The following is a 24,185-nucleotide window of genomic DNA, read 5'->3' on the forward strand; positions in this document are numbered from 1 at the left end:
ATGGGCCGCTGCCTGGCTGGGGGGCGGGGCGGAGGCGGGCAGTGCCCAAAGCGCCTTCCCGGTCCTGCGTGCAGACCTGCCTGCTCAGTGCACGGTACGGACGGCGGAGGCGCCTGTTGTTTTCCCCCGCGCTACCCGCAGGTGAGCGTGGCGGCTGCCCTGGCCCGGCCCCTGCTCGGGGAGGGGGTGCTGGTGGGCTAGGCTTGCTGCCGCCCCCTCCCCCGTTTTCCCTGCGGCGGTGGTTACCGTTGGGGGGGCGGTTAATGGCTGTTAACGGTCGGGCCTGTTGGGAGCGCGCGGCGCTAACGGCCGCTAGCACGGCCGTTGGGGCGAGGCGCGCGGCCCCCGCCCGCGTGGGGGCAAGTTCGGCGCGGCGGATGCCGGCGGCGCAGCGCGGGCGGGCGGCAGGGGGCGAGCGGCTCTTGACCTTGCTGCGCGCGTCCTGAGGGAAGGGGACATGTGGCCGAAGGCCCCGTCCCGCCCGAGGGGCCCTGGGACCCCTCCTCACCTCTCGGCGCCTTCGCCTCCCCGCGCGGTGCGGGCGGCCCTGGCAGGAGGCATTCGGGTGCTGGAGCCTCGCCCTGGGGCCCGTCGGAGCGGGAGCGCCGCCGGCGTGCGCGGCCCCCGCGCTGAGGCGGTGGTGCCGGGGGGAGCCGCCGGGCACATGGAGCTGCTGGTGTCCCACGGTGCCTGCACGGTCTCCCGTCCTGCTGAAGGCCCGGCGGGAGGAGATGAGGGTTGTCGGAGGCTGCTCACTGAAGAGCTGGCCTTGACGGATTTGGGCTTCCCAGGCCTGTTATTTGAAGTGGCTTGTGTATGTTTCAGCCAGGCGAGTAGCTAAAAGTTCATGGTATTTCGCTTTACTTCCTGAATCCTTTTTCTTCCCTTTTATTCTAGAAGTAACTGTGCGAAAACGTGACCGTTATATTTTCTTCTGGATTTGTTTTAATTTTATAGACATGCTCCGTTTATCTACAGTACTCCGTCAGATAAGGCCAGTGTCCAGAGCACTCGCCCCCCATCTAACACGAGCATATGCAAAAGATGTGAAGTTTGGAGCAGATGCTAGAGCTCTTATGCTTCAAGGAGTAGATCTTCTGGCAGATGCTGTAGCTGTCACCATGGGGCCAAAGGTAACGAAACATTTTGCAGGTTTTTTTTATGTTAACGCTTTGATGTGCTTGAAAGCAACACAGTAGGAAAAACAGTTGTTAGTTTTCCCTTAGTGGAGCTGCATGATTGTCATCTGCAGATCTGTAACACAAAGATGTAGGGGTATGGACAGGCTATTGTAAGCAGCCATTTTTGTCACCTGAACCATGACAATAGTGCGTGTGCCTTTCATAGTAACAAAGTAAAATGAATTGCACCACTGCAGTATATTTGTTTAAACACTTTGAAGGTTAAGGGGATGTGGATAATAGGTTACCATGGCTCATTGACAGCCTGTAACGATGCAGTGGATAATTTACCTATCTATATCATGAGGTGAGTTGATTAGCATATGTGGATGCTTTTTTGGTTAAGGGGTGTTTGGGGACAGTTTGGTTTTTTTTTTTTTAAACAAATTACAGCTTTGTATCACTTTACCTTTTACTATTAACAAGGTGAAAGAGACATTGAAAACGTAATGTTGGGTTATCAACGAAATGCCGTGGCAGTGGTGTTAATTTGTGCTGCTTATAGGACAGAATATAGTGTATGGTTCCCTGCAAGTTCTAGGTCTTTTGGAAAAGTAGCTACTGTATTCTGCATAGTCATGCAATGTGCAGTAAGGCTTGAAATGAGACTCCTTTTTAAGGAAAAGACACTGATTTTCTTTGGGGTCATAGGAATCTCTGTTCCATATGATAACAGAATACGCATAGTAGTTCTTCTCAAGGCTGCTTGGCTTCTGTGTGATTCATTCATGTATTTCTTGCACATTTTTGGTGCTCTGGTAGCACTATTCAAAGGCACAAATGCTATAAGCTGAGCAGATGAAGGTTAAGGAACAGTGACGTCAGCAAGCTGTGGCTGTTTTCTCTAAAGGAACAAAGTTTAAGTATAGTTAGTTAATTTAACTCTGTTTTTTTGGATCAGGCTACTTTGTGAGTACCTAAGCATAGTTCTAATGCACTGGTTAAAGGGCAGTGCCTGATGCAACTTACTGTAACCTTGTGGGGTTTTTTTCCCAGTGTTCTCCCTTTATCTGCTGTTCTCCATGTATTTGTAGAGATTTAGGGATCGTGTTGTAATGCCTGATTCTGCTTCCAGCATTTTAAAGAAATATTCCTCTGGTGAGGAAACTTCCCTTTGGCGCTGTTCTATATTTAAAGAAATGTGGTTTGCAGTGTCACGCTATCTATTGCTACCAACATGTTGGTTACTTTGTCAGAACTAGTTTATGCAAATGCTTGGATTCTTGACATGCAGGACCATTCAAAATGCATGTGTATTTACTGGTGGTGCTCCTTTTTTTCAGAAATACGGATAAAAAGTATTTGTCAAGTGTAAGTCTTTTAATGTGATCGCCTATAAGTAGATATTGATGTGCAGCTTCTCTCCTAACTACCAGACAAACACTTGGAATAAGACCATGCCAAAATAGAGAATAAAATTAGGCAAAAGAAGAAGAAACTGTATGAAGAACTTGCCAGTAGCAGGATCATCCAGAGAGAGTTTTCTTGAACCACTTTTAGATGTAGAAGTTCAGGTTAAATGAAGTGACAGTAAGAAGTCAGATTATGCATTATTTTGGGATAATTGTTTTCTAGCACAGTTAGAATTATGTAAACTCACGCACAAGTTCAACATTAATAACTGAAGCCTAATGTTTCTTTTGCAGCTTTTAGGGCTAGTTGTACTTCAGGAGCAGTATAGCCTCATGCCTGGCAGGAGTCCCAAGTTAGTTAAGCCATTGAGGCAGATGTGAGTGGGCTCTGTGCAGCGAGGAGCATAGTGCGGCATGGCGGTAGCGTGCTGCATGGGAGACCTTAGCTAGCTTGCTTAGCACGTGATCCAAACTCTGGCTGGAGCAGAAGCTGCACTGGAGTGTGATCAGCTGCGGCAGTGTCTCGGCAGGAGCCAGCGTGGTCAGCCCTGAGCTGGACCTGACAGGCCAGGTGAGGGGACTTGTGAAGGGTCAGCTGGGCCGACAGTGGTGAGGTGAGGCAGTTGCTCTCCTTTGCCCTCTTCCAACAGCTCTGGCTGTCAGGATAGCAGAAGAGTTGCAGGGCAGCAGTGAACCAGAGGTGGCTCCTTGCATTTCTGCTGCCTCCAGCTCTAACTGGGACATGATTGGAGCTGCTATTCAGGCTATTAAATTCATCTGGGAACAAGCAATCCTCTTGTGCAGGTGTATCTGCCCTGCGTTCCCTGTATGGTCCATAGTTTCCATATCCTATTGCATAGGATAGTCCAGCTTTAGATGAATGCAAATACCGGCTGGGAGAACAGCTTGTTAACTTGCAGTGTTTGAGAAATTATTGCAACACATTAACACAAAGTTGTTAAGTATTCTCAGTTCTCTTTGCTAATCACTAATAAGGTTTGCAAGTCTCTGGTTTTTGTGTTTTTTTTTCTTCCCAGAGCATGTAACAAATTGAGCTTTGTATTACTGTTCTTCAGTCACATAGACTTACTGTTCTTCAATCACATACTTTTTATTGTGATTTGATGGAGATTTTTCAACGTTGTTATATTTTAGTTTTAGGATAAAATATTAGTGTTAGAGGGGGTCTTTTACATTATTTTTCTTTGTGTTATTTTAGTTGCAGGCTTCTGAGTCTGGTATTAAGCATTATGGCTGAGGAATGAAGCCTCATTCTGTGAAAGTATAAAACTTTTGAGCCGTTTTTCCCGTTTTGCAAACGTGTGGTACCAGTTTTGGTAATGTGTGTGCTTGAGAAAAGTCCCAGCTGAAAGCTCTCTGCAAGGGGACATTTCTGTTCGGCTGTGGCTGTTCAAAAGGGTTTTAATCTTCAGTAGAACTCTTAGAGTAACATGCTCTGGATTATGTGGCTTTGATTTAATATTTGTTCTTTGTCACCCTAGGGAAGAACAGTTATTATTGAACAAAGCTGGGGAAGCCCCAAAGTGACAAAAGATGGTGTGACGGTAGCAAAGGCAATTGACTTAAAAGACAAATACAAAAATATTGGAGCCAGATTAGTTCAAGATGTTGCCAACAATACAAATGAAGAAGCAGGAGATGGTACCACTACTGCAACAGTACTTGCACGTGCTATTGCTAAGGAAGGATTTGAGAAGATCAGCAAAGGAGCTAATCCAGTAGAAATCAGGAGGGGTAATTTTTTTTCCCTTGTTTTTAATGTTTAATTACTGTCTGTTTACTTTTCATATCCCGGATCTGATTGGCTTCTTGAATATAAGTTTCCTTCTTTTTGAAGAGCTATGTAAAGCTTTGTAAGAGGAGTGATGCATAGAAAACCCGCTTGTTTCTGTTACATTACTTAACTTACTCGGAACAATTCTTTATTTTTCTAATAACTTTACTATTTTACATGCAGTTAACATTTAATTTGTAATAGGTAAACTCCACGTAAAGCCACTTCTGCATTTAATTGGTTTCTGATAAGTATATAAATTCACTAGTGCCTTGTAAATGATTTGGCCATAAATTTCAATCATGATGGGAAGTATGTCACACCAATTCCAAAAAATGATCACTAGGTGTACAAATGACAGTATGGAACTAGGGCTGCCAGTCACTTGTTTTTGAACTTGCAAACTTGATGGGGTTTTGCAATGTGGGCTTTGGTTTGAAACTGAACCTGGTTGAGGGGGGTGGGTTCTGTGCTGCATGCCTTGTTTTGTTCACTCACAAGTAATCCCTTCCTCGTTAGGGGTGATGCTTGCAGTTGATGCTATCATAGCTGAGCTGAAGAAGCTGTCTAAACCTGTTACAACTCCAGAAGAAATCGCACAGGTAAGAAAAATAAATAAAATTTAAACCAAGTTTCCATAGCTAGTCTTCAGAAAAAGTTTTGTGAAGTCAGATTTAATGGAATTAAGTTGTGCATATATGACACCTGAGTATTTTTTTCATATATCAATGTTCAGAATATGTTTCATTGAACAGTCTTCATGATAACATTTTCATTTTCTTGAGTTACTTAAAATTCCCAGTGTTCTGCCTTCAACTACACTGCTAGAAGTTAGTTCAGAAGTAGGTAGTTTTTCTCATCTTCAAGTTTCTTTCCAAAATGTGGTCTTAAAACATAAATTTATGTACTTGGGAAAAATTGAAGACAGCAAAGATGTGTTTGTGGGTGGGAGGTGATGGTGGACTGCTGGGAGTGTGGCGTATCTGCTGTGGGAGGCTCAGGTGGAGGTGGGTGCCCAGCTGGGTCTCGGGCACCAGAAGTGTTGGCCTTCATGGCACATTTCACACCATGGCTGCAGATTTGGGTGGCCTGTGTGAGCTGCAGGAATCTAGTGCACGAGATCTGGCCTAGGGCTTGAGCTGCCCAAGAGCCGTTAACCCTTCTGACAGAGTTCTGGGATCCTGGTGTGGGTGTGCTACAGTCAGCTGTCTTGCCTCATCAGGAAATGTGAGAATTAAAAATGGTTATTCTGATTTTCTTTATAGTGAGAAAACAAATCACTTGTATTGTGAAATAAGATTAAATGGCTTATTGTTTCAGGTTGCCACGATATCAGCAAATGGAGATCAGGAAATTGGCAATATAATCTCTGATGCAATGAAAAAAGTTGGACGAAAGGGTGTAATCACTGTCAAGGTAAGAACTGTCCAGTACACAGACTGAGGGCAAAGCGACTGTCTCTTCTCCAGTTAGGGGCTGGCTTTTGTGGCCTGTGATGTAGCTGCTGCTGCTCACGTACAGTATCTCACCATAACTCCTCCCTCCCCAACTCCTTTAAATAAGGGTTTGATCACCATTCCCTCTTATCCCTTTATTTTGAAGGAGAAAGCACATAAAACTGACGCGTGGTGCAGAGCTTTTGATTCTGTTGTGTGTAGTTTGCTAAAAATATACTTGTGATTTTGGTAGTAAATAAGGGGTCTTTAGTGTGGATTTTCTTGCATCTAAACAGGATGGAAAAACTCTAAATGATGAACTGGAAATCATTGAGGGTATGAAATTTGACAGAGGCTACATCTCTCCATATTTTATTAATACAACCAAAGGTGAGTTAAAAGTATCATGTGCCAAATCCCTTATAATGGTTCTTGTAAGTTAGAAATAATGGTTCCTGTTATAAACACTTTACAATCTGTTACGTTATCTACCATGGCAATAGGACAGGTTACCGTCTCCCCCTCTGCTCTTGCTGACACCAAGCTGGCCCTGCAACACTCCAGGGCAATGCAGAGTTCAAAGTGGAGTCTTGGAGAAAAGAATTTGTGTGTTGCTTTTAAATGCTATTGAAAAGTGCAACAGTTGCTACAAAGTAGCTCCTTAAATTTAAGAGAATGCTTGATACATTTCTATGACGGGATTATTCATACAACATCTGTTGTTTCTGCAGGGCAGAAATGTGAATTCCAGGACGCTTATGTTTTAATCAGTGAAAAGAAGATTTCTAGTGTACAGTCCATAGTTCCAGCTCTTGAAATTGCCAATTCTCACCGCAAACCTTTGGTTATTATTGCTGAAGATGTTGATGGAGAAGCACTCAGCACTCTAGTCTTGAACAGGTGAAGCTTAAAATCCATACTTTCAGATAAATACTGCTTTTTTGGTGTGTTTTCATCCTTTTAAAGGAAGACTTACAAAAGCTTGTATTTGCTGCGGTGTAGGACTGTTGTCTGTTCTCTTATCAGTACCAAAGAAACAGCAATTTTTGTACCTAGCGGTACTGTGCATCAGTGCAGACAGCGTTCCAGTTTCCTAACTACCTTTCTGAGCAAAACCAGATCTCTTTATTTGCTTGATAGTTAGAGCTGTACTGAAATAACTGTTTTTAGTGGACTCGTTCTCTTGAACGCATGTGGAATGTTGCTTTCTGAATTCTTCTCTTCAGACTGAAAGTTGGTCTTCAGGTTGTTGCTGTAAAAGCACCAGGTTTTGGTGACAACAGGAAAAACCAGCTTAAGGATATGGCAATCGCTACTGGCGGTGCTGTAAGTAACAATATTTTAATTGGCTTTTTGCTCAAAGAAATGCTAATGGTATTTAAGGAGGAAAAGAATGTGTATTTTTAGGTCCACAGCGTGTATTTGCTGTGTTGCAGGCTCTGTCCTGTTCTTTCGAAAATGTAACAGTAATGCTAATGTTAGAATCGTTGCACTTTGTTTAAATGTGGATATTGCTGTGTAACACAGCCCTGACCAACCACGAGTAATGCATCCTTTTAACTGGCTGCAGTTACACACGATTTCCTTACAGCATTTCGTCTCTTAAGGGGGAGGAGGAAGAACATCAAGGAAACTTCTTAGAAACAGCAAAGCTTTCTTGTGGCCTTATAAAACTGTCTCACAATTGCCCAGACTCGAGTATGGCACATGTAATTCTTTAAAATGTTTGGAACGGACTGGGACATTTTCTTTTGCACTCAACTTCTCAAATAGTTGATGTCCCAATTAGTGTTCCCTTTATACTGCTTTTTTTAATACATGCTTCAAAATCATAGCATGATACTGGGATCCAAAGGCGGTTATTGAAATAAAACTTAATGTTTAAGTTAACTGGAGCACAAAGTAACAAACCGTCTAATTCTATTCTGAAGTGAGTTTAGTGGCAATACTCATAACTTCTCGAATCCAGGGAGAACTCTGCAACGCAGCTCTACTTCCCAGGCACTTTGAATCAGTGAGTTACCTGAGTCAGGCACGAGTGAGAAGTTGGGAGCTCTGTTCCGTGAGGGCCAGTTTGTGCGGTACCTGTGTGCCTGGACTCCATTCAGGGAAGAGTTGTGTTTAATTTAGCTGCAGTAGTGTGATTGTGTCATACTTTTAGCCTGCTTTATGTGTTTGTGTGTCTAGAAATAGAAACTTCATGTATAGAGAAGCTGTGAATTCCAGTGGTTCACGTAATTTGTTTCAGGTGTTTGGCGAAGAGGGTTTGACCCTAAATGTGGAAGATATTCAGCCTCATGACTTCGGTAAAGTCGGAGAGGTCATTGTGACAAAAGATGACACCATGCTTCTAAAGGGGAAGGGTGAAAAGGCTCAAATTGAAAAACGTATTCAAGAAATCATTGAACAACTAGAAGTTACCACAAGTGACTATGAAAAAGAGAAACTGAATGAGCGATTGGCCAAACTGTCTGATGGAGTAGCAGTATTGAAGGTGAGAAGTTACACTTCTTAGGGAAGTCCTTCATTGCTAAGCTGAGTTACTGCTGTGTGGTTGTCTCGTAATGTTAGCAGTTGATTTGGGTAAGGAATTTGGCTTCTTAAAGTGCTACACCTTGCTATTCAGACCTTGATGAAATGATCAACTAAAACTGTGTTTAGGCTTCTTGAGTGCCGAGGTACAAAAGAACACTGCCAGTGTGGGAGAGCACGGCTTTGCTTTCTGGCACTTCTCAGTTGGCTATTGAGTTGTGGCAGCAGTTCTGTAGCCAGCAGCGCTTCCCCACCCAATCTCCTTGTGTGGACCTTGATGTGTGGCTGGCTTCTTTTAGGTCGGTGGCACAAGTGATGTGGAAGTGAATGAGAAGAAGGACAGAGTTACTGATGCCCTGAACGCCACCCGCGCTGCCGTAGAGGAGGGCATCGTTCCAGGCGGTGGCTGTGCATTGCTTCGCTGCATTCCAGCATTAGATGCCTTAACTCCAGCCAATGAAGATCAGAAAATTGGTAAGTAAATTGCTTGAGAGGTGTTCAGAGTAGACTTTCTTCCCTCCTGACGCTTTATAAAATTAAGTACGGATTGCTTTCAGGGAGTTTTTAGTTACTCGATCTTTAGAACTTCATATCTCCTTGGTATGGCAGTCCCCACTTCACAGCGGGAAGGAGCTTTCACTGCATCCCTGACTTGGATGCGAAAGAACCAATAACAATAAAACAGCAGTACCCCCAGCAAAGAACTGCAAACCATTGAAGAAGAGTTGAGTTGGAGACATCGCTGACAGCGTTCTTAGACTTTATGTCTGAAGAGGTTCTGTGGCAAATCAAATGGAAAAAGGCTTTGTGCTGTGTCACAGTAATCTCCCTGCTACCTTTTGCAGAAGTAAAACTAAAACGTGTGAATGTCCTGCAATGATTTAATTTGTTGACAAACATCAAGTAGCAGAGAACTTTTTCCGTGGAAATGATAAAAATAGCTTATGTTCTTGCACAGAGGGGTCTCTTCTTGTACTGATCTCCAGCACATAAGTGAGTGCTTTGGCAATAGGAGTAGTGTATATAATGTGTAATTCTAAACATCCTTTCTTACAGGCATTGAAATAATAAAGAGAACTCTGAAAATCCCGGCAATGACTATTGCAAAGAACGCAGGCGTTGAAGGGTCATTGATAGTTGAAAAAATCCTGCAGAGTCCATCAGAAGTTGGCTATGACGCAATGCTTGGGGACTTTGTAAATATGGTAGAAAAAGGAATCATAGACCCAACGAAGGTAACCTAAAATAGCCTTTAATTCTCAGCTTTCCTTCCTCCCAGCTCTCGTGACAGTCAGCAGGTATTAAGTTATTTCTTTCCTATTTTTAGGTTGTGAGAACTGCTCTGATGGATGCTGCAGGTGTTGCCTCTCTCTTATCCACAGCAGAAGCAGTGGTGACTGAAATACCTAAAGAAGAAAAGGAGCCGGCAATGGGAGGGATGGGCGGGATGGGCGGAGGAATGGGAGGTGGCATGTTCTAATTCCTGGGCTGGGGAAGCATCATGAGCTGTGCTGTTTAAGACTGACAGTTCTGACTTTAAAAACTTCAGATGTCAGTGCAGGAGGGTGGATAGTGACTGAAGTGAGGCTGGTGTTTAAAAGAATCACTGTAACCATCAGTTACTGGATTTCATTTAACACGTGTAATTGTTTACAGTCATTGTCCATGCCTACAGATAATTTATTTTGTATTTTTTGAATAAAGACATTTGTACATTCCTGATAAACTGGGTGCAAGATCCATCTACCAAGGTCCCAATTTAAACTTAAGGCACTTGATATTCTGTTTCAGAATTTACTGGTGCTTGCCAGTAGTAGGAAGAACTTGGAAGCCACTGTGCGTGAGACTAGACAATTGTGTACAAAGTAGGCAAATATACAGTTATGTGACCTTTATGTAATAAAACAAACTGCTCAAAAGTTATGAAATGTATCACCTCATTCATCTGCACACAAAGCCATAGTCATGGGAGAACCTTGACAGTTTCCTACTTCTAAGATTTACTAGAAATATGACACTTATGCTTGGAAATGACAGGGCATGTCCCTCCAGGAAACATTCCTTTGTCTAGAATGTTTCTCAGAAATAAAAGTGACTTTAATTTTGGTAAGAAATACCTAAGCTGAACTGACAGTACAGTTCTTTGAAATATTAAAAAATGCTCTGGAAATAAGGCATGTGCATTGACTTTATTTTGCCCTGTCTATACTGCTCCTTCCACGTGCCGGAACAGGCCCAGAGCATCTTTCACAGCGCTGTGGGAGGGAACGTGCCCTGAGGATATGAAACGGGTAAGTCGTCTTTGCTGAGAAAGGGTTGTGGGGTTTTTAAATACTTCTCTTGCTTGGGTGTAGTATGTGGTTACCTCCAGTCTTGTGTTCCAGCTTTCTGGTAACGGGCTCCAGGATTTAGTTTGAATTATTTTGCGCTAGATGCTGCTTTGCCCTTAAAAATGACAGCTTTGCCAACTGCTGTGTTTTTTTTGACCTGACCTGGCTAATAACGTTGATGCTTGAAAAGTCTCCTGCCTGCTTTTCAACTTGTCTTTCCAAACTTGTGTACATTTATCTCTGTCTCAACAAACAAAATTACTTCACAACTTCTCAGTGCTTTAAAACTGACCTCTTAATCCAGCTGTCGCTTTCTCCAGCTTCCTACCTGTAGTGAGAACTATCCTTCACAGACAGGATGTGTGATGGAGAGTTCAACTGCTCTTTCTGGAAAAGTATCTAAATGGTCTGAACCGCTTCAGGCCTGGCTTTGTCCTGAAGCATCCCTTCCGGTGTTATTTCGCACGCTATTCTGTAGTAACCATGTGGATTGCAGGCACTTTGGAGAAAGGACCGGTTTCACAACCTGGCCTGAAGCTTCACCTAATTCCAGTAAAGAAAAATGGTAATGCAAGGCAGCATATAGAGAGCACGTAAACTCTGTTACAGCCCATTCACTTACGTCTCTTCAGAGAGTGGAAAGAGTATTAATGTAGAGAATAGAACTACTGAAAATAATTAAGATAGCTGGTACCATCATAATGTGCTAATTAAATGGTACTGAAATAAAACCTAAGAGCTAAAGTGTAGCGCTCTATTCTATGTACTTTAACGACAACTGGCCTGAGGTGTGCTTAGCCTGCAGTAAGCAGAAGACACTGTTCCTTCCCTGGGGGCAGCACTGTGGTGCAGAATGTTGTGTATCCGTGCCCTAGCTCTCAGTGAGGTAACATTTATTTACTTGGTTTAAAGTTGTGTTGGAACTGGGACCTGTTTGCATTGGGTGAGATGTATCCAGCATAACCAAACTGCAATGTGTAACAGTGAAAGCCTCCCAAACATACTGCAGATTTGGAAGTGGCCAGAGCTAAGACCTGCTCGGCTATAGCTGAAACTGCTGCAACTCAGATTATAGTACTTTATGTTACACCTACCCCTCATGTTTAACTTCCGGCAAGTCAAGAGTGTTCAGGCTGCGTTGTTTTTCCTATTGCAGTTGCTGGTCGGAATTCCACAGCAGCTGGAGACTCCTGACTTACCCTTGTCCTTCATTTGGATTAAAAGCACCTGCTGTTTGATGCTTGACAAACTGTTTGTACTCCCCACAGCCAGAACGACAGTTTCCCTCTGCTTGGCCAGAGATGGCAGAGTTGCTGCTGTTTAGATTACAGTCACCCTACTAATAACTTAAACTTGAGTTAATATGTTACAATGCTGAAAAGAAAAAACACCCAACCATAAGCTTGGAAAAGGCAGAACTTACACTGCGATTACACAAGTTAATAATTGGCAGCCTGAGACATCCTGTGTTACAGTAGCTAACGGCTGTCTGTTACTGATAACTCTTAAAGTTGCGCTTGATTGCAGCTTGAACATTCTATATACATCTGGCTGAACAGGTGGGTTTTGTACAGTATAAAGTCACACACAAAGCTCAGATATGAAATAAATGCCCCGAAGGAGGAGCACGGCACCTCTTGTACAAATGAAGTGTACAAACAAGTTTATAATGGAGGTCGTTACAATTTTCCCTTTTAAGTCTGATGAACTTCATGAAGCATTAGCTCCCGAGGTATGGTTGTTTCTGGGCCATGGAGTTTGGATGCTCTTCTTTCAAATGCAGCCACCATCTGCTTTACCACTTCATCAAAAAATAGCGTAGCGAGTTTTGAGTGTAAAAGTGAACGAAATTCAAAAGAAATCTGTTTAAGAAAATAGAGAAGAATTGTTTTTCTTGTATCTACTGTTGTGGTAAAATGCTGTTACAAACACAATTAAAGAATCTCCAGTTAGTCTAAAAGTAAGCTGTGGGAGAAAGAACAGTTAAAACTGAACTACGGGTGAGTGTGTCTGTGAAGAAAAGCCTCATTCCTTGGTCATGGGGCTGTCTCCCTGGGCTTTTCAATTAGAAGAATTGTTTTGTTCAGTTCTCTGAAGTAGTCATTTCCATTTATCTAAACTAACTGTAGTTTACTTAATAAATGATACATCACAAAACAGAAGTAAAAGATTTAGGATAATGAAAAGCTACTGACAAACAATAACATAGTTACTTTGTGCACAGAATTCACTTGGGAACAAAAGTCATCTGAAGAAAATCCAGCAGATTTACAGGTTACAGGTTTACAGGCGTTTAAAAGAGGCTTGTAATAGTAACCTATTCAATACCAACATTCTAAATCAATTTTTCCATCTTGGCAGCTATAGTTATAGTATGTTCAAACCAAGAGCAATTTACTGACTACAGCTACAGCTACAAATTTGCTTGTGTGTGCCTTACCTCCTACCTGAACACCTCCCCCTCTCAACCTTTGCTGTCCTGAGGCAGGGAATCCGTGTCAGAGTACAGACATACTGGTGAAATCCTCTGTACCAAACCCTCAGGCCTCCTGCTGCAGTGCTCAGAACTTAGCTTCTGTATTTTCTTTTACCTACTGAATCTTGCAGTTAAACTGAAGCTACTGTAGTAGTTACCAGTTACAGCAGCAGTGCAGGGAGTCCGCTTTCTCCATCCTCAAAAGAAATAAGTCACTTTTATGTTAAATAGCTTTCAATTATGCTTTTGTGCTCTGCTGGCCTTTGGTCTAGTTAAATAACATTCCCCTAAGGCTATGGAATCACATTGTTGTGGAATACACAGCTTCCTAAAGTGATTACAGAATTTTCAGGAAAAGAAAAATGTTGCTCTTCTGTGATTTTATCGGTCCTGCTATAGCATGTCTTTTGGATTGAGATCTAAGTATTTTTGTCATTCCTGAGAAGATGGCAGATTAAATGCCAAACGGAGCAAATACAGCTTCTCTCAAGTTGCTTATGCGTAATGCATATTAACTGCAAAGTACAGAAGTAATTAAACTACTTGGACTGTAGGCCAGGTATAGCTTCATTTACATTTGCTTGACCTCAAGCATCAGTAAAATGAATATGCCTTTTGGAAGTCTGAGAGTTGCTGTGTGAGAGCATGTGGAGTTCTGCAGAGTGGGGATGAGGAGTGTGGCATCATATTCAGTAACTGTGCACAACAGCGAGGTATGTCATACACTTACAAAGTTTGCAGATGGTAAAAATGGTGTTGAGCTTCAATCTATGTACCAAATCATTTAAGAGCTGAAATCAAACTCAAGAAGTTCCCTGCTGTATGTATGTGTCTCCTGGCAGCAGGCTGGCAAAACAGTGCCAGGAGCACTTCTTGAAATCAAAGTTTTTCTCTCATAAGGATCTGTAATTACACAGTATGTTTTGAGAAGTTTGTTGTGAAATGCTTATCATCTCTATCTGCACAGGCCCAGAGGCAAGCAACACAGCAGGTCAGCGACTAGCAGAAGTTAAGAGTCCTTAAGGACTTGTCTTTATGAGGCAACCCCCTGCTCAGCTGCTACATTTGCCTCTGCTACCTCAAAATGGGGTAAGTAGTAGGAAGTATCTATTGCGTTTCCCCAGGAAAGTGAAAATGTCCATTTTAAGTCCAGTTTTGACTCCCTTTAACCAAAGTTCTTGTCCTGAAATGTCAAAAGGTGACTTTGGTATGGGGGAGAAAAGTTTTCCTCACAAACTCAGTATTTAGATTATTGTGTATAAACACTTGCTTAATTCAGGTTTTCTCAACTATTTATGGCTTGGGTTAAAAGCTAGCTAATGCACTGATCAGTAGCAGGAACTGGTACTTTTTTGTCTGGAGAAATTCAAACACCACGAGCAAATAACATGCAAACGTTATTGGCAAATCCCATGAGAAATGTATTTTTTGGAGTGTCTATAGATTCCTTTTTACTGTTGAACTGTACAAAGCACAATACAGCAATAAGCTGAAAGTTATTAACCCAAAGAGATTAATGTGCTAGTTTATAAATTCTCCAAAAGCTCTCTTTCCTATTTACAGACAATAATTTTGAAAGTAGGGTATCCCAGCAGATGGCAGCAGGATCAACCCATTTCTGTGTACTTTTGTAGCCTGTTCATTTCAATGCAACACCTACTCTTAACACTAGAAAATGTAAGAAAATAATGGGATGACAGACTAAAGAGACAAAATGGTAAAGCAGTAACTTGAGTGGAAAGCAACGTGTCTACGAGTAACAAGCTAAATTAGATACTGGATTTTAAGAGCAATTGTCTTGAGCTGCAGTGATATCCCATCATAGAATAGAAAGACAGCACAAATCTGTATAATATCTGTATTATAGAAGGAAGAAGTAAGACTTAAAATACATGAAAGAGTAGAATTGGAAGCCTGGAAATTGCAGGCCAAACAGGACAGATGGGAGAATACCCACTTTCTGGTACCAAGAGCACTTAGGTTGTGGAAGAATTAAAGGAAATAGCAAAGTATGTTTAGTATTTCTCCCTCTGTGTTTGACTGTCTAAAAAGCAGCATGTTTAGAATTGCACGGTGAGAGATACCAATCCCTAGACTGTTTCTTGGCAGGCGGGCACCTCACACAAGACCGCTGACTCTAAAGGAAACTGTAGTGGTTCCTATGTGGTAAGGTTTGCAAAAAAAATTTTTTTAATAGGAGTGACTAAAACTAACTTGTTTTCTGTGTGTCTGTATTTAAAAAATTAGTACCAGCCATTTAAAAAACAAAAAACAACAACCAAAAAACACGTTTAAAGGTAGTGTTTCTAGGCCCCGTTCCAAAGTGTGGTGGTCTTAATTACAATACTTACTGAAAAATCCAATGTACATGTCCTTGGATAACCAGGGATACCTGGGCTGAAACGCCACACTGTTTCCAAGTGATTAAATAGTTTTCCGTCTGTGCAGGATGCCTTAAAGAAAGTTTAAGAAGTCAAGCTATAATTAGGATTTTACAGACGTGACAAATTGGTATTGCTGAAGTTTGCATTTCCATTTTGTTATATAGCGAAGGTCACGGCATAGTTAAATTTTTTCGTAAAGTGCAGCCAGCATAAGATCCTATTTGCACAGCGTCATTTATGGCAAAGTACCTGAATCCCTTTTAAGGGAAAGGAAAAATTTTTGTGCTGACAGTCATAAAACAGATCTCTAGCGTGATGCATAGAACACCAAAATAATGCTAATGCTATATACCAGAATTTTGAACAACGCTGTTTTAAGCAAAGGATATGGATATTTACTAGGTTTTGGGTGGTGTTTTGTTTTATTACACGTATAGAATGTTTCATGTACTGATATAGAGACTGGTAGTCTTGGGCTATAGGAATGCTTAGCATTAAAAACAAATCTGATTGAAGACAAGCTCCAAAATTCTTCTGTCACAAGGTACTATTGTCAGGAGCTACCATGAAGTTAGAAAGACTACATACTCAAGTCCATAATCAGCTTATATGTTGGCTTTTAGCTAACAGCAAGCCATACTTAACTAACATTTCAGGAGTGCTCGCATATAATCCTACTTTAAAATAATAAAGTATTTGCAGTAGTTGGCTTCATAGTTTTCGTGATAATAAGGTCCTCATTTTCACTCATTTTGTGCTCATTTTTAGCACATATAGCTAATTTCATGTAGTTATATTTAAAATAGAAAAAGATTGAAAGACACGTACTTCAAAATCATTCAAATACATCATCTCAGTTGTCTTGGCATTTCTAGAGAGAATTCCTGTAACTGTTTTTTAACACTTTTTTTACAGGTCTTACTGTTACTACAAGCAGCTCTGCTCCAACAAGACTACCCATGATGAATAGCTGTTGCTTGTAGTTTGAAAGCAGTGATAAGGTAAGCTATCTTCAAGACTAATCAGCAGCACAAAAATACCTACATTTTTCTGCCCAGGAATGAGATTCAGTGTCTTGCTACTTCTACAACAGAAAAGGGAGGAGTAGGGGGAAGATTGGACATGAAAAGCTGGGCTTGCTTTTCCTGCTGTGGCCAAAAGGGCAGGAAGAATGGGAAAATTGCCAGCGTGTCCTCCTTGCTCCCAACCTTATAAGTAGCAAACTCGCTCTGTGCTTTCCTCTGTGGCAAGAACTGCGGCTACCAGTCTGATTTTTCCATTGCTTAAGCACTGCTGCTGTAAACAACAAATCGATGCTCATTTTGTCGCCACCGGTAGCCTGCTACGCTAGACCACCACACAAGTTACCTTTGCCCAGGGTTATTTCTGAAGACAGTGAAGTAGTCCAAACACACAGTCACTTCTCTAGAAATGTTCCTACAGTCATATGAACATAATGTAAACTTCTACGAAAAATAATCCCAGCAGAGAAAATACTAGTAAGTCTAGGAGGAAGAAATCTGAAGAAACGGTTCTCCTCGCCACTTCCAGGATCTTCCCTGAGACCAGAAATCCTCTTTTGAGTGAATTGGAGGGAAAAAGAGTTAGTAAGTCAATCTGATAGCTATGTGAGAGAAAATAGCCTGTCTTGTCAGGGAAGAGTAGAAAGGGAAAGCAGTCAGCATGTAAAATACAGATTTTCCATTGTAGCTGTTCCACTTTCTTAATAAAGGGAGAAAGACAGTTTTCTTTCCAGAATAAGTGCCTTGAATAAAAGCACTTTGCATATTCCCTTTCCAATTCATGTCTCCCCTGCACTTAAGAAACCATGTTTCTGTTTTGAGCACTGTCTCTAAGAGGAAGCCTAGAAAAGAATAGTGAAATAGGATATCTAAACAATTATCTTGTACAGCAATCAACTATTGTAATTCCAGTAGTTATCCCAAAAAATAGTTAGTACCTGCCACATGAAAGGAGAGGAAGTTTTTCTAGAATGCGTTCTGAGATGTTTCTGACCAAAACAGATTTAAACTTACAAGGCAAACTAGTCAGAAGAACCAGACATTATCTAAAATTTCTCCCTTTATGTTTTTAACTACTGCTCTTGCCAAGCTGAAAGGAGAAGAAATACAACTGCTTCACTTCTGAACAAATAAATTCTAAAAAATGAGCTTTAAATCAACTCTGCTGTCTTACACAGGATAACAGGTTCTTCAGCAGATCCCACACTTAAGTTTAAGACTTCTCATATTAGCTAGTTAAAATTGTCGGAAGAGAAGTAATGACAGATATCAATTTTAAGGCAAAAGAAGCTACAGTTGTCAAAGATAACTTTTAAGTCAGTACTAATTTTGCATTTAAAAAGGCTTGGACAAAATTTCAACAAAAACACAACAAAAATTATGTATCTTCATTAACAGCTGCAAGTTTCTCCAGCAAAAGGAAATTAAAAAGCCCTCATTTGGCAGCTTATGTTTAAAAGCACATTCAAATTCTCTCCAGTTAATCTGTTTTTAAACAAAAGCAACACAAGTTTTGAGCCACACAAAGCACTTCCAGCATCAGTTTTGTTTTGAAGAACCAGTGAATTACTTGAATTTCAACAAACAAAAGTTACAGCTAAGAAAAAAGAAAAGGGAAAAAAAAAGAAAAAAGAGTTACCTTAACTAAATGTGGTCTCACTAGGGTAATAACCGATGTATACCTCTCTACTACAGGAGGGAATCCTACTTCTAGCTGTGCTTTGCAGTATCCGGAGCGCTTCGATAATACATCTGACTTCTTACACCAAGGAACAAATAGTTTGTAATTCTCCACAACAGCAACAACCTCATACATTTCCTGCATAGAATACCTGAAAAAGAAACACAAATGTTATTTAAAAGGTATTTTAACTTCAAATTCAATATACCAAAAGGTGGTATAAATGGCAGTTTGGAAGGTGAACATATAGTTACCTGAAAACACTACCACTGTTTTTGGAAATTAAAAAGAGAAAAAAAAGTAATGAACTGGTAAAAGTCTTTGAATAAAGATGCAAAACACCATACAACATCCAGCAGTAAAGTTAGTCAACAGTGAACCTGGTTTCTGCTACCTTCTGCAATATCAGGTAATATGCATATATTTTGAATGGAAAAATAGTTTTTCCAGCATAGCCATGTCTTCATTTAGGTACATCTTACATACATCCTTCCACATAAGGAATCCACACTTCATGGCTACCAAGAAAAGGTGTCTCAAAATGAAAATACTGTATGTCATAAGGTTTAAATACAGGAACACTGTGTTCCTTATTTTAGTCCAAATAAAGAAGCTTAGTTAAAAAATACATGCAATGGAGAAACCTCACAGCATCACAGAATGGCTGAGGTTTGAAAGGACCTCTGGAGGTCACCTTGTCCAACCCCCTGCTCAAGCAGGATATTGAAACTGTATGAGAGAATATGATGGCAACATTTTAGTTCATTCTACTGTAACATGGCAAAGTATTACGTATCTATGGTTTTTAATTTTTAGTTCTGACTCAGAAAAGAATTGAAGCCCATGCTTAATTCCATCTGTGTTTAAAATGAAGCCTATGTTCAACAGTACTCAACAGTGAGTACTGTTGGACAAAGGTTCTTTTTAAGTGACTATGCAAAATCTGTTGCAGTTCAAGAACTATCACATAACTGAGTGTTAAGCATAGTCAATAAAATTATGCTAATAAACAAATAGTTCATACTGTTGTCGACCAGAGACTGGGGGTAGATCCCAGTCTCATTAAATGAACTGGAATTTTCCCACTAGCCTTAAGGCAAATAGGATTTCAAAACGTTTTTCTATGTGCCTAAGTTACTTCATCACACAATTAATTACTTTCCTTCTTTTAAAGAAAGAAGAAAATCTCAAGTGAGAAGTACAACATAATGTAAGTGCAAACATTAGCAGGTATTTGAGACAAGGGAACAAACTGAGAGTTTTCACAACTGTTAGTTCACTAGATGAAATTAATAGTTATTCCTCCCTTTCAGGGTTGTTTTTGTTTTGTCATGGAATAGAAGGGTTATTTCTGCTGTTTTGTTCTATGGGGCAAGAGTTTTGGGTTCTTACAATTTTTTATATTCAATTTCAGATTGGAAAAGCTTAATCTCTGCAAATTAATAAAGTCAAAATTCCTTCCAATTGGGTAGAGTTATAGGGGCATGTGTCTTCAGGGATGCTCAGTCTTTGAAATTCTAGCATTTTGGATTAATCACAGCAAACACAAAATCGATAAGCATATAAAGTCTCTTTCCACACTTCTATACAAACCCTATAATTCTTCTTTCAGAATATTCTTTTCTTTTATTTACTAGCGGAGCAGCAATGTTGAAGAAAGTTCTTGAAAAGGTATGGCTCATTACAGGTACTTGCAAAGGAGAAGCTCTGGTCATCAGAATACCACAAGAAGCCAAGTGCCTGCAACAGTGAAAGTGCTTTTAGATATGTTTCATATCAGCAAAGTAAACAACACCACATTCAGGGGAGACAAACAATCAGTTGTATAACATTCAACATGATTGAATGTCAGAAAATGTCAGATTCAGATAGAAAACCAAAGGCTCGTAACAGTATATAAACTGTTAAAAACACAAGGGGAATTTTTTTTTTTCCCCTTAGGAGAAACTAAAAATAGCCCCCAGTCACGAGAAAAGTAACTGGCAGAGTAAAATACAAAGGCTCCCATTAAACATAGGCTTCCTGGCAGCTTGAGTTCATGTACAAGCCTCATATGCACTTAATTTGCAGAACAGGCTTTCTTAATAGCAAAATCAAGGCCTAGTCTGCAATACTTTACCCTTTTGGAATACACAAACAAGAGAAGATTCCACTTGGCGATACAAAGTTGAACACTGCCATGATCCCTCTGCTGCCTTCCTTCTCTTAAAAGGACAGTTTCCTTTTCAAAGTCCTATCAGAAAGTGCATTGCCTATCCAGCTTTCAAAATTTCCTTCAAAAAATACTATGCAAAACTTTTGACACTGTCTTTTCATAAATAAAACTTAATAAATTACCTTTAAAAATGCTAGCAATTCTAAGATTGCACCTCAATGTTCTCAGTTTGTGAAAATCTACACTAAAACCTAACAAATATTCATTGTGATTAATAGGTCTGTTCTGCTAAATTATTGATTTTGCCTAGATCAAGTCAGTTAAGAAGCAAAAAGTCACCTCAAAAGCTCTGATTTTTGGCAGCAGGAAGTTAAAAATGCCACTATCTGCTGTCAGTGTTTCTACAAATGTCAGCTAAAGTGCAACCTAGGTCTTTTTGTGTCTTTCTCTAATTAAACAATCAGGACTGTAGTTCTGGCTTCATGCAGTCAAAAATGGAACCAATCTTCCCCACTAAGCATTGGGTTTGTTTGGTTGTTTTGTTGGGGCTTTTTTTTTTTTTGGTTTGGTTTGGTTTTGCGGTTTTTTTTTTTTTTTTTTTTAAAAACAATGAACAGATAGATGCTGTTTTTGACAAACCACCATAGTAGTCTAGCAATTTACAGTTACAAATTTTAAACAACTACAATTATCATTTACACGTTCTTTAAAAATCAACATAACTTGAATTCCAAACAAAGATGGTAATAACCCAGGACTGACCACATTAGCTTATATGGTCACGGTATTAGGAGACAGGTAAATAATAAATTGGTATTGAGTTTAGAGAAAAATAATCACCACCATCAGCTGATTAGAAACAATCTGTACAGACTTTTTATAAAAGAAAGAAGCAACTGTGATACAAAGCAAGATGACTGACAACACAGATTGTAATCAACGCAGTTGAAAGGGAACTACTTAAGATGGGACAGAAGTATGGTGTCAAAATTAAGAAAGAATAGGTCAACTTTAAAAGTCTTTAGACAGGAAGGTCTGCAAATGTTTGCAACTGTATCTCAAGGGACGTGGACATAGTCTGTTTTTTTTCCACACAGAGTGGACAAGACTGTTAAGGAAAACATTGCTTTGACAGAAAGGCTGGAAGAGTGCCAGTAACATTGTAGCTGCCTCAACCAGATTCATAGAAAGTGTTGAAATGTTTGGACCAGACTTCACTCTGGAGAGCTGATTTAAATCACTTTCTGCATCTGGGGCTACATACAGTACACAGTCCAAACGAGCTGCCAGGTTTCTTCTCTTGGTTTGTTTTTTACTGTAATGCCACAGCAGTATATTGTTTCATACAGTTTTATCTAGACTTGTTTCAGCTACAAGGCTGAAAAACAATCTTTTAGCTGCTGTAAGACAATGTCCTTTTCCCAATTATATTGCTATTCAAGGAAGGCAAGGTTAAGAGAGGTTATAATGTTAACAAACATGGCGAGACTTCATCCCTCTCCCGATTTTATCTGAAGAAAAACAAATGCTATGGGAATGTGCTGTGTTCAGTCCCAGTTCAGGAAAGCATACCTCTTCATGAAATCACAAAAGCAGGGATTTCAATGGACTCTCACACATGTTTTTGTGAACCTGGTCAAGGCCACAGAAGAAAAGCCAAGTCCATACCAGAATTCAGATACACCTACCACCTCTTTATTTATCCTCTGACAGTAAATACAACCATATCCACTCAGACTGCTCTCACTGGCATAATTCAATCCCTGCAACTCACTGCGTTCTCTCTAAACATTTGGGCACTGATCACAGTATCACCTGACCTCCACAACCTGAAAAGGAAGCATTTACTGGTGTATGGTAAACATACATAAGTGATCTATATTCAGTGATTATTTTTAATAGCTACAAAATTTTAAAAGCCTAAAATCAGCATGTTTTTGGAAAAAGGGATCTCCAACTCATGACTATAAAGACTGAAATTAGTGGTAAGAGCATGCCAAGGCAATTGTGTTTGCTGTTATCCCAACCGTTACTCCCATAACGTTAGTGATATCTCGTGGCCATCTGACGGTCTGCGAGACATGAGTTAATCTCATTCAGATTCTTTGTTGACAGCTGTTCACATCCCCAAAAATGAGCATTGCCAACAAGTGTCCTCATTAGCATCTCAGTCTGAATAAGCACAAGAGACTAATTTACCACCTGAGTCCTTGAAGTCTGCTACTCAGCACAGTAAAGGGGCTGCCGAGTTGAGAACAGGTACAGAATGTACGCCGATGACAACTGCAAGACGTGAAAGTATACCCAGCTTCAAGGCTACAAATAATACAGCGCCGTTTTGGATTCAGCTTGCACTTGCTTAAAACCAGCTGCCAAGATTCTTGCAGCTTACATGAGAAACATTTTCAAACTTGGGTTGCAACCAGTTACTTAATGAGTTTCCTTCTACTGCACACCCTTCCCAGTAAACGATTTTGCCCTCAATTCACAACTCTAATATATTAATTTACAAAATAGCAATTTTGTTTTTTACCGGGATTGAACTATTTTAATATTGCAAACACATCCTAAAGATTAAAACACAAAGGATATACAGTAAGAAATGCAGTCCGAGATGAGAGATTATATCATTGCACAGTAATAATGATGTCAAATGACTGCTTGACACTTGACATCATGAACCAATCTCTATTCCACTTTTTCACTGGTTTTATGAGGATGACAGTAAGACTTTGAATTTAACAAAGAAACACAGCAGCACTGCCATAACAGTAGTAACAGGTGAACCTTTTTTCCTCCTAAGATTTTCAAATTACACTGTCTCATGTCTGCTCGTTCTTTTTCTTCCAGTTATAAGATCAACACTTCTCCCAAAGCATATTTAATTTCTCGAGTTGTTCCAGCCAGCCTTACATGTGATAAGGGGATAAGGAATTTGTTGCATTATCTGAAGTGGAAAACATCTGGGCGTTTTACACAGTCTTTCATTTCTTTGACGGATTGCTCAAAGTTTTGCAACTGACTCAAGAAGAGGCAAGTTTATAGTCTGAAAATCGTCTGTTATTCCACCGACACAGAGTCAACAGCCATCGAAGCTGAGGGCACCTCAGCTGCCCCGGCGGAAGGCAGCACCGGTGAGGTCCTGGGAACACCTTCCCTCTCCCCTTCCCCAAAGCCGCCACTTTCTCCCCGGGGCAGCACCACGCTCCCCTGGGCGGGACGAGCCGGGCAGGGGCTCGCCCAGCACCGCCCCGCGGGCTGCAGGGCGCCCGGGACCGTTCACTCTGGAGCCTACCGAGGGACCTCGCACCTCAGGCGGCCCCACCCCGCCCCGGGGACACAGCAGGGCTGCCCGGTGGGCTGAGTGGAGCCGGGGCGGCCGGGCGCGCCGAGGGGGCGGTAGGGCGGCGAGGCTCCCAGACGGCACGCCACCCGCCGCGGCCGGTGGGCTGTCACCCCCGCGGTCACTCCGCCTACACCCCGCGTACCTGACAGCGGCCGTTCGCGGCGGCGGGGCGGCGGTGAGCCCACCCGCCAGCGCCCTGCCCAGCGCCCGGCCGCTCCGCGCCATCTCGGGCCCCACTCCTCGCCGGCTGCCCCGCCCGCACCCGCGCGCTGCCTAACGGCCGCCGGCCGAGGAGCCGCGCCCCCGCCGCGCGCCTCAACCGCCTATCGCCGCGCGGGGGCCGGCATCACGCGCTGCGGGGGTGGGGAGGGCGCGCGCTGTCACGGGACATTTCGGGCTCGCGCCGGGGGGAGAGGCCCTTCGCCTGATTGGCCCGGCGGCGCGCGAGCCCCGCGGACGGCTATAATTGGGCTTGTGCGCGCGAGATGCCCTCCA

The 24,185-nt window shown here is 41.6% G+C and overlaps 2 protein-coding genes across 2 annotated transcripts; one reads left to right on the forward strand and one right to left on the reverse strand.

Annotated features, from left to right (window-relative positions):
- On the forward strand, positions 1 to 10,463 carry HSPD1 (heat shock protein family D (Hsp60) member 1). Its single transcript, XM_074145248.1, has 12 exons — positions 1 to 141; positions 958 to 1,133; positions 4,036 to 4,288; positions 4,848 to 4,930; positions 5,649 to 5,744; positions 6,061 to 6,154; positions 6,496 to 6,664; positions 6,991 to 7,090; positions 8,013 to 8,258; positions 8,596 to 8,770; positions 9,353 to 9,531; positions 9,624 to 10,463. The coding sequence occupies exons 2-12, from the start codon at positions 960 to 962 to the stop codon at positions 9,774 to 9,776; spliced, it is 1,722 nt and encodes a 573-aa protein (XP_074001349.1). The 5' UTR covers positions 1 to 141; positions 958 to 959; the 3' UTR covers positions 9,777 to 10,463.
- On the reverse strand, positions 9,536 to 23,948 carry COQ10B (coenzyme Q10B). Its single transcript, XM_074145249.1, has 5 exons — positions 23,833 to 23,948; positions 19,783 to 19,929; positions 18,148 to 18,340; positions 15,454 to 15,555; positions 9,536 to 12,488 (listed from the first exon to the last, which is right to left on the reverse strand). The coding sequence occupies exons 1-5, from the start codon at positions 23,913 to 23,915 to the stop codon at positions 12,321 to 12,323; spliced, it is 693 nt and encodes a 230-aa protein (XP_074001350.1). The 5' UTR covers positions 23,916 to 23,948; the 3' UTR covers positions 9,536 to 12,320.
- Between the last annotated feature and the right edge of the window lie 237 nt (positions 23,949 to 24,185).

Source organism: Numenius arquata, chromosome 3, assembly GCF_964106895.1.
Source record: "Numenius arquata chromosome 3, bNumArq3.hap1.1, whole genome shotgun sequence".
Lineage (NCBI taxonomy): Eukaryota > Metazoa > Chordata > Aves > Charadriiformes > Scolopacidae > Numenius > Numenius arquata.